Here is a 10,832-nt window from a genome sequence, read left to right on the forward strand (position 1 = left end):
ATGGGCTGGGGCTGTTGTCCCTGGAGCATCAGAGGCTGAGAGGTGACCTGATGGAGGTTTATAAAATCATGAGGGACATAGATAAGGTGAATAGCCAAGGTCTTTTCACCAGAGGAGGGGAATCCAGAACTAAGGGCATAGATTTAAGGTGAGAGGGGAAAGATTTAAAAGGGACCTAAAGGGCAAATGTTTCACACATAGGGTGATGCATGTGTGGAATGACCTGCCAGAGGAGGTGGTGCAGGCTGGTACTATTACAACATTTAAAAGGCATCTGGGCATATGAAGAGGTAGGGTTTAGAAGGAAATAGGCCAAATGCTGCCAGTGGGACTAGATTAATTTCAGAGATCTGGTTGGCATGAATGGGTTGGACTGAAGGGTCTATCTCCATTCTGCACACCTCTATGACTCTATGATTATTTAAACTGGGTTGGTTTTGGACTGGACCTGAAGGCACAGACCAGATAAGGACAGCAGGTTTTATCTGAAAGATTGCGTGCAAATCTATTGGGTTTTTCTGATAATTGGAGTGTGGCTCAGAGGGACAAACTGGATTATGAATGGAGGGTAAAGTTGACTTGAGGCTGACCTGTGGCAAATGTCCAAGCACTGGGCTATGTGACCATGGGAAATAGCTCCTGGAGTCACATCCCTCACTGTTTCCACCACACTCTCTGGAGCAAAGAGAGCGAGGGTATGGCATGGTTTTGGCAGGGGCCGGGGAAGGCAGAGGGGTGAGCTAACAATTTAGATATCAAAGATGGCTACCGACAGAAGTGAATGTTGACTGCTCGACAACATAAACTTCACACACAGCCTGTAACATCAGAGCAAGCATTATGCAGACATAGCACCAACATCTTTACCTTTATCAGAAAGGTCAGTTGACCTCAAGGCTCTAAACCCTTGCAGTACAGCACAAGGATCCCACAGCAGTGGCTAGTATCAGAGCTGAACAAATGGAGACATTGGATTGACAGGCCAATGACTGAACACAATTGTGATAGGATTGTGGTGCTTTTGTTTAAACATGCTACTTAGGACTAGAACCTGAGGGCACAGCCTTAGAGTGAAGGGAAATCCTGTTCGAACTGACATAAGAGGGAATTTCTTCAGCCAGGTGGTGATGAATCTGTGGAACTCATTGTCACAGAGGGCTGTGGAGGCCAAGTCATTGAGTGTATTTAAGACAGAGATAGGTTCTTGGTTAGTAACGGTTATGAAGATAAGTCAGAATAATGGGGTTGAGAAACATATCAGCCTGACTCAATGGGCTGAGAGGCCTAATTCTGTTCCTACATCTTATGATCTTATTAATAATTAACACTGAATGCCATTTTATCAGCCAATCTGTCCCCTTGTTTTATCAGAGGGGTGGTACTATGGTGAGGTATGGTTTATAAGTTAATGGTGAGGTACTAGAGAGTACAGTTTACTATGTGATACAGGTTAATCTCTCCGACAGTACATGGAGCTGCGCTAACACCGTTTTTTTTCAGTCTCATCATAGGGCAGTTCAGTGCCAACCAGACTGACTGTGGAATTGGAGTCCCGTGTAGGACCAGTGTGGGGAAGAATGGCAGCTGTTTGCCATTAATGGGACACTGGAAATCAGTTAGGTTCTTGCTGCTTGTGCTAACCCTGGTCTTTATGTTCAGATTCTTACATGACTATAGAGAGGGGCTGATGTGGCCCAGGAAGCCATATTGTTGACATGGTGACAGCCAGGTGCATGGGCAGTGAACCCTGGGCTTGTCTACAAAGGTCATCGCCTGAGAATGAAGTTTCAAATGTCACCAAGGGAACAGGGTGACCCACTGCCTTCAGTTGAATTAGCACAAAGGAGGAGGATCACTCCAGAAAGTGACCTGTACCTTGGAGGGCCGAACTGCTTACATGGAATGTGTTGCCCAGAAATAGGCCATTCAGCCCAACTAATCCATGCTGGTGCCTATGTTCCATGAGCTCTTGCACCTTAGTCCATCGTTCTATGCCACACACTCTCATGCATTTATCTACTTTTCCTTGAACACTATTTGCATCAACTGCACTCACGGAAGTGGTTTCTCCACTCAATCACACTCTGGATAAGGAGGTTTCTCCAGAATTCCTGATTCAATTCTGACAATATTCTACCAAGACCACTTGTATCTGGCGCCCCCTATAAGTAGGAACATTCTCTCAGAAATCACAGGCCTTTCTGCTGTTCCTGGCCAGCACCTGGCCGTGCACGCACACACACACACACGCACGCACGCACACACACACGCTCCCTGAGGCCCTGTCCTAGGACCCTGTCCCACAACCTGAGCCTAATCCATTCAGAAATTTAAAGACCCCATTGTTACCCCTTTATCCAAAACCTTCATTTTTCTAGAGATGAAAAGCTGTGACCAATCAGTTCAGCCTTTCCAGGCAGTGTATCCTCTCAGTACAGGTTCCATTTTCTAAACCTTGTTGTACCCTTTCCTGTGCCTCTATATCCTTCTTGTTGTGTAGTGTCTGGTACTGTGGGTGCAGTTTAACTAATGTTCTATCTGGGTTAATGTAACAACTCTGCTTTTCAGTTCTATTTTTCTAGAAACAAAGCCAATTTGTGTTTGTTGTTACAGTCTTACCAAGATGTGCAGGAAAGTCCATGCTGATTGGCAAGGGTGGCATTGTGGTGTTGGTTGGTAAGGATGCAGTGCTGTGTGCTTTAAGGCTGGCTCATGTACTGTAATAAGTAAGTCACCTCTATCCAAATATCTGTGGCAACTGGTCAAAGGCAGAATCTTGTTGTGGTTTTGTGTGTGTGCACGTACTTACAGTTCAGTGACAGTGATATATTTGTGAAAAATGAAGAGCTACAATAAAGGAGAAACGCAGGAGAATGTGAGAGAGACACAAACACTGAGATATACAGAGACACGTGTGGGCATCACATGGATTCACAGACTCAAGGTGTATCAGAGATGGCACAAGGTTAGTTTTCACACATGAGAATAAATATGCATTGCAAAAATACTTTACCTTCCTCCTCAAATAGAACAGTGTCAGGGAGCTAAGGTGCAGGGAAGGGTAGAGAAGCAGATAGCTTTCTAACCAACCCTTTGTAAACCAAATAATGATTGTCACAGATGCTCTAGTTCACCATTGTTATAACCAGGGTCTGTCTGGGTGTGGGCAGGAAGGAGGGGGCGGGTATGAGAAACAGAACAATACTGGATGAGTTTTAAATGTTTCACATACCTGTGCGTTCCAATCACACCTCAGGCTGTTCTATTTGTTGTTTCTGTTTTAGGATTAAATCATAAGGATATCACATATCATCCTCTGGCCCTTAACATTTCTGTCCATTTGGTTGTGTGCACACACCTTCTTGTTTTTTTCTCAAAGGGAGAGGGAGGAGGGTAGGGCTGGAAGGTGGTGGGGAAGGGGTGTATAGACAGAGACACAGAGATAAAGAGGAAAACGTGAAATAAAGGGAGGTGTTGGGGCTTGTTTCCTGGGGTGTGTGTCTAACAGCCACAGTCCTGGTGAGGGGGTGCTGGCTGCTCATTCAGCTGTGTCCCCTGCTTGGTTCCGGACACAGCAGGGTCTGCTGTGTCTAAGCTCTCCGACATCTTTTCACAAATGATGTCCACCAGGCGCTCAAATGTTTGCTTGACGTTGATGTTGTCCTTGGCGCTGGCTTCAAAGAACTCAAACCCTGTAATCCAAAGAGAAAAGTAAAGCTACAGCAGGCAGTAAGTCCCCATCAAAACTCAGTGAGTGACAACAGGGGAGCGAGAGGAAACAGGTAAAGAGCAGCATGCTCAGGAAGTCTCAAAGCGCGTTACGGTCAATTAACTACTCTTAAAAAGGTAGGTGAAGTGACCTGATGTTGTGATTTCAAGTAAACCTGTTGGACTATAACCTGGAATCGTGTGACTTCTGACTTTATCTTATTCACAGCTGGCCTTGTAGCTTCCTGAAATCTGGAATAATTTTCATATGTTCAGCTCTCTCTCCAAAGGTGTTAACATTCCCCTGTTATCAAATTGCCCTGGACTGTACACAAACTCAAATTTGTGCAAAATCACAGTTCCTGCACCATCTAGATCCTCACCTTCACCAAGTCCAACTCACCCACCAGAAAGCCCCACCCCTTCAACCTACACTGGCTCCTCGCCCAGTAATACCTCAAACTGTAATCGATTCTAACATTCTCATGTTCATTTTCAAACTCTTCCGCAGTCTCACCTCTCCCTGACCCTGCAATCGCCTCGAGCTCGGCAAACCTCTGGGATTTCTGCACTCCTCCGATTCTGATCCGGTTTCCGTGTTCCTGGAGGCTATGACCACTGCCTCAGAGCCAAGAGTCTGGCAGTCCCTCCTTACAACTTCCCCCACGCCCCCCCCCCCCCCCCCACAACCTCACTTTAGGAGTGTAATGTTTAACTTCTAAGTTTATTTTAGTTTTTCTACTTTATACTAAAAAGAACTGTAGTGATGGACTTTTTAAAACTTATTTCTTTAATTTTTTATTTTTTGGACCTTGGTACCTATGTACCAACAAGGACACTGGGAATGGTGACATTGTACAATTTTCACTGTACTCTTGTACTTAAGTGCACGTGGCAATAAAACCTAAATCTAAATCTACTCTGACACTCCTTAAAAACCTACCTCCTTCATCAATCAATCAGCCTTATATTTGTCAGCCCTAACAATGTGCATGGTAGGTTTTGTGGGAGATTTTTTATGCGAAGCATCTTGGGACTCTTTGACACAGGTTCTATAGAAATACAAGTTGTTGTTGTTGGTAGGATCTGATCAGAACCTTGTATAGTAACAGCATTTCTATTGGTGGTCTTACCTAGGTGATCAGCCAACTGCTTCCCTCCCTCCGCTAAAACTACCCGCTCATCCTCCATGTCACACTTATTTCCAACCAGTAAGACCTGAGCATTGTCCCATGAGTAGGTCTTAATTTGGGTTGACCTGTGAGAGACAGAGATCAAAGCAATTAACATGCTGGAGGAGCAAAAACAGTCAACAGGTTACAGCCCTAGACATGTACAGTATGGAAACAGACCCTTCGGTCCACCTCGTCCATGCCAACCAGATATCCTAAATTAATTCAGTCCCATTTGCCAGCACTTGGCCCTTATCCGTCCAAAACCTTCCTATTCATATACCCATCCAGATGTTTTTTAAATGTTGTAATTGTTCTTGAGGAAGGTCCCTTCACAGGGTTAACCAGTTTACCATCAATAGCAAAGAGTCATGGGGTGGATACTAGAATCATACAGGACACAAGAGACCCTCTGACCCATCAAATCTACACTGACTAAAGCTTCTCAAAATCCTCATTAGCTCCATAGTCTTCAGTGTTATGGCATTTCAAGTGCTCATCCAAGTACATTTTTAAAAAAGTGATTGAGAGTTTCCCCACCTCAGCTTGAGGTTGTACAGGACGTTGGTGAGGCCACTTTTAGAGTACGGTGTCCAGTTCTGGTTGCCCTGCTTTAGGAGGGATATTAGGTTGGAGAGGGTTCAGAAACGATATACAGAGGAACCTCGATTATCCGGCATTCGATTATCCAAACTAGATCGCAAGGTCCTGATGCTTGGCTAAACTGTGTTATCTGCCATTCGATTATCTGAACATTCGATTATCCGAACAAAATACTCCCCGACTGAGGTGTTTGGATAATCGAGGTTTTGCGGCAGCAGGAAGGTTCAGTTATAAGGATAGGCTGGGACTTTTTTCACTGGAACATGGGAGGTTGAGGGGTGACCTTGCAGAGGTTTATAAAGTGATACGGGGTATGGATAAGGTGAATAGCAAAAGGTCTTTTCCCCATGGTAGGGGAATTCAAAACTAGAGGGCATGTCCTTAAGGGTGAGAGGGGAAAGATTCAAAAGGGACCTGAACGGCAACTCTTTCACACAGAGGATGGTTTGTATGTGGAATGAACTTCCAGAGGAAGTGGTAGATGCTGATACAACATTTAAAAGAAGTTTGACCAGGTACATGAATAAGAAAGGTTTAGAGGGATATGGATCAATGACAGGAAAGGCGAACTAGTTTAGTTTGGGAAACTTGGCTGGCATGGACGGGTTGGACCAAAAGGTCTGTTTCCGTGCTTTATAACGCTGACTCTAACAACTATTCTCGCAGGCAGTGCATTCCAGACCCTCACCACTTTCCTCAAATCCCTCTAAACCTCCTCTTCTTCACCTTAAAATTATCCATCCTTGGTATTAATTGTTCAATTAAGGGGACCAGCTAATGGGATACCAGAGATTTGTTTATAAATATCTTTAATCATTTAGAAAGAAATTTTCTACTGTCATTTTCCACAACCTCGACATATCCTAAAGTGCTTACAGCCAATGCCGTGCTGTCACTGTTGTAATGTAGGCAACGGTGCAGTCAACTTATGCACAGCAGGATCCCATTCAGAGAGACTTCTCTGGTGTCTTATATTTATTTCTCAACCCATATGACTAATTCAGACTGTCCTGTCATTTGATAGATGGCTGTTTGTTGGAGTGTGACATGTAAACTGGTCACCACATTTCTCATTATAACACTGACTACATTTTTAAATGTACCTCTTTGGTGATAAAGTTCTTTGGGACATCCTGACATTGTGGAAGAGCCATTGAGTCTTACAGCATGGTAAAAGACCCTTCGGCCCAACTCGTCCATGTCGACCAGGTTTCCTAAACTGAACTGGTCCCATTTACCTGCGTTTGGACCATATCCCTCTAAACCTTTGGGTGTTACAGAAGTGCAAGTTCTTTCTTTTACTATTGCTACTCATTTATGCTTTGTCACCATGGAAACAGCCTCTTTTAGGAGCAGACACCTTGTGCACAGAGATCCTTGGTAAAGGGGATTAAACATGGGCCCAGTGGCACAGTTAGCTGGATGGCCGGCTTCAATACAGAGTGATGCCAACAGTATGGCTTCAAATTCCTGTAGCTGCTGAGGTTACCATGAAGGGCTCTCATTCTCAACCTCTCCCCTCCCCTGACACACAATGACCCTCAGGTTAAACCAGTTGTGTCTCCCTAATGAGAGATTGGGTCAATGGCAGCTTTACCTTTCACCCGCTGTGATTGGAATTCACTGCCTGAAAGTGCAGTGGGAGCAGATTCAATCTTAACTTTCCAAAGGAAAAGGGCATAAATGTTCAAAGGAAAGAAAATTACATGGCTACAGGAAGGAAAAGGAGAGCAAGATTAATTGGAGGTAGCTTTTTCAAAGAGTTGGCAGACTCAGGAGGGGCCGAATGGTCTCTTCCTGCACTGGAAGATACTAGGACTTACATAATTCACCTTGAACCACAAATTACATACCAGTCCTGGACAGCATTGAAGGATTCTTCGTTAGTAATGTCATACATCAAGATAAAGCCCATTGCACCACGATAATAAGCTGTGGTGATGGTTCTGTATCGCTCCTGACCAGCTGTGTCCTGAAGGAGAAAAAGCAGAAGAACATTCATTATTCCCTCCGAGCAAAAGGAAGCTGGAAATCACAGCGGGTCAGGCAGCATCCTTGGAGACAGTCCAGTTTTGAGTCTAGATGACTCTCCATCAGAGCTCTGACACAGGAACTGAACCCAGTTCTGAAGAAGAGTCATCTAGACTCAAAATGTTACCTTGCTCTCTCTCCACGGATGCTGCTTGACCCGCTGGGATCTCCAGCATCTTTTGTTTTCAGTCCAGATTCCAGCATCTGCAATGACCTGCTCCTACTTCGGCTCAGTCCCTTCATTTGCTCAGTTACTGGTTTATTAACAACAGCGACTTGTATTCCACTTACATTTTCAAAGTAGTTAAACATCTGGCTAAGTGCTTTGGGACGTTTATCAAGCAAACACAACACACATTGGAGACAAAGATGGAGATATCAGAATAAGTGTCTGAAAGCTTGATCAAAGAGGCAAGTTTTAAGGAATTTGTTAAAGGGAAGAAATAAATGGAAATATTTTAGGAGGGAATTGCAGTCATTGGTGAAGTGAAGGAATTAGAGGATGCACTGTCACATGATTGAAGGAGTCCAGAGTTTTCAGTTGTTTCAATGGTTGGAGGATGTTATGGTGATTGTGGTAGTTGGAGGGTGAGCTGTGATAATAAAGGCAGAAAGGTAAATGTAACCACTCACCCAGATCTGCAGCTTAATCCTCTTTTCATTCCTGTAAATAGTCTTCACTTTGAAGTCAATTCCAACTGTACTGACAAATGCTGGAGTGAAGGAATCATCAGCATATCGAAACAGGAATGACGTTTTACCAACACTGCTGTTCCCAATGATCAGGATCTTGAACATGTAATCAAAGTTCTGATCTGCAGATTCTTTCTGTCCAAAGCGTGGATCTGTAGCCGAAGCCATCTACATAAAGCAGAATTATTCTCCTTAGCCACATCCGTGCAGCTAAATCATTTGGACTTCTCACTTCTCATTGCTCTCAGAATCAACCTGAAACATCTCTTGCACGGTGAATTACACACACAGGTTCTACGGAGCCAAGGGCAAGAGGCAGTGCTGCAATGCTGGATCCTACTGACAGGATTCCCAGCATACACACCACACCAACAGGCCATTTGGCCCAACTAGCCTAGGCTAGTACACACAAACACAAGAACACCCATTTAACCCCTCAAGTCTGTTCCTCTATTCAATGAGATTCTGTGATCTAGTATCATATACTCACTAATGTCACAAATTCCTTAGGGTTTTTGAATATTTAAAATCCATCGATCGCGGATTGAAAACTAAGAATTGATCCAGCATCCATTGTTGTTTGTGGAAGAGACTTTCAAATTCTTACCACCCTTTGCATGGAGACATGTAGTCACATCTCACTACAAATTTTGAGACTTTGTCTTCCATCCTCCCAACTCACCCCATCCCTAGTCCTAGATGCCCCAACCAGTCGAAGTAGCTTTTCTCCATCTACCTCCTGGGAAAAGATCGGCCTAGTGGTATTATCATTGGACTGCTAATCCAGCGACCCAGATAATGTTCTGGGAACCTGAGTTTCAATCCCACCCATGGCAGGTGGTGGAATTTGAATTCAATTGAGAGTCTAATGATGACAACGAAATTATTGTTGATGTTGGGAAAAACCTACCTAGTTCACTACTATCCTTTCAGGAAGGAAATCACCATCTGTGTCTGTCCTACATGTGACTCCAGACTCACAACCATGTGATTGACTCTTAACTGCCCTCTGGGCAATTAGGGATGGGCAATAAATGCTGGCCTAGCCAGTGATGCCCTCATCCTGTAAATGAATAAGGAAAAACCTACCCCAGCCTGTTTCCCTTACTGACTTGACATCTTCAATTGTACCATTGTTTGACCTTTACAGTTTCTGGCCTAAGTCTAATTTCTACGTGCAGTCCCCAAGAGAAAGAGGTATTGTCCTGGAAAATCTATGCTTCACTCCAAGTGACATTTTACTGAGGTGTGTTGAAGTCCAGATGTGATCTACCCAGGGCTTTGCAGCATGATTTCAAACCCCTTGTATTCCAGTTCGCTGGACAGAAAGGCAAGCATTCAACTGGGTTTTTGTTAATTTGTGGTACCTCTGCACGATCTGTTGATGATCTCTGGACTGGACTAAATACAAACACAGACACGCACACGCGCACACACACACTCACATACACATGCACAGTAAATTTGAGCCTCCAATGCTTCTATTTTTACACTACTTAGAAAGTCTTTTTCATAAGGTCTAAAGCGGTCCATCTCTCACTTCTCGACACTGAAATTGCTGTGGTTTTGCCAGTGCATTAACACAATCGATATCTCTGATCTTATGCTGCCTTTGACACAGTCAGTCTACAATGCCGTTAACCTTTATGCCATTGTTCAATTTGAGCATGTGCTTTTTTGTCTCTAAGTCATTCAAAAAATGTCAATAGTTGAGCCACTAACACAGATCTTTGTGGAACATCAATCACTTCCTGTCAATTCAATACCTAACCATTAACCCTGCCCTCTGTCTCCTGTTATTCAGCAATTTCCTAACTTGGTCAATAATTTGTCTTCAATTCCATGGGAGTCAACTTTCGTTCTCAGTCTCATTTCAGACATGGTATCAAAGACTTTCCAGAAGTTTGTATGACTAATACCAACAGATGTTTGCTTGTCCCTTGCACTCTTTATGCCGTGTATGATCACGTAGGTTGTGCTGTCCATGTAGCACCCTCGGTCCTGGAGGAACACTCTCTCATTTTACTGTATCAGTTGGATTTGGGAGAACTGACAGATAGAAAGCTACTCTGCTCTCTACCATGTTAACTCATTGACGGCATGGTGGCTCAGTGGTTAGCACTGCTGCCTCACAGCACCAGGATCCCAGGTTTGATTCCAGCCTTGGGTGACTGTCTATGTGGAATTTGCACATTCTCCCAGTGTCTGGGTTTCCTCTGGGTGCCCCGGTTTCCTCCCACAGTCCAAAGATGTGCTGGTCAGGTGAATTGGCCATGCTAAATTGCCCATAGTGCTAGGTACATTAGTCAGAGGGAAAATGGGTGTGGGTGGGTTACTCTTTGGAAGGTTGGTGTGGACTGGTTGTGCCAAAGGGCCTGTTTCCACACTGTAGGGAATCTAATCTCATTGCGTCAACATCATCACTGCCACTCAAAAAACCTTTCTGTCACTATTTCTCAGTTATGTGTAACTGGTTTACATTCTAAAGTATTGAGGTATTTATCACGCGAAGGATTATTCTTTTAGTGATGGTACTGGTTTGGCAAAGAATATTTACCAGGAAATTGAGACAACACCCTTTTTAATTTACTACATGGCACTCCATTGGCACAGGACTGGAAAGCT

General features: G+C 44.0%; 1 protein-coding gene across 2 annotated transcripts in view; it reads right to left on the reverse strand.

Moving 5' to 3' along the window:
- Window positions 1-202: 202 nt before the first annotated feature.
- Window positions 203-10,832, reverse strand: part of LOC122565477 (ras-related protein Rab-3A) — a 16,509-nt gene continuing 5,879 nt past the window's right edge. For both annotated transcript variants that reach the window (XM_043721486.1, XM_043721487.1), the window contains exons 2-5: window positions 8,148-8,375; window positions 7,337-7,455; window positions 4,842-4,966; window positions 203-3,692 (exon numbers count right to left, since the gene is read on the reverse strand). In XM_043721486.1, the coding sequence (XP_043577421.1) occupies window positions 3,502-3,692; window positions 4,842-4,966; window positions 7,337-7,455; window positions 8,148-8,375 (663 nt within the window). In that variant the 3' untranslated portion in view covers window positions 203-3,501. The remainder of the gene's footprint in view (window positions 3,693-4,841; window positions 4,967-7,336; window positions 7,456-8,147; window positions 8,376-10,832) is intronic.

This window comes from Chiloscyllium plagiosum, chromosome 31 (genome assembly GCF_004010195.1).
Source record: "Chiloscyllium plagiosum isolate BGI_BamShark_2017 chromosome 31, ASM401019v2, whole genome shotgun sequence".
Taxonomy (NCBI): domain Eukaryota; kingdom Metazoa; phylum Chordata; class Chondrichthyes; order Orectolobiformes; family Hemiscylliidae; genus Chiloscyllium; species Chiloscyllium plagiosum.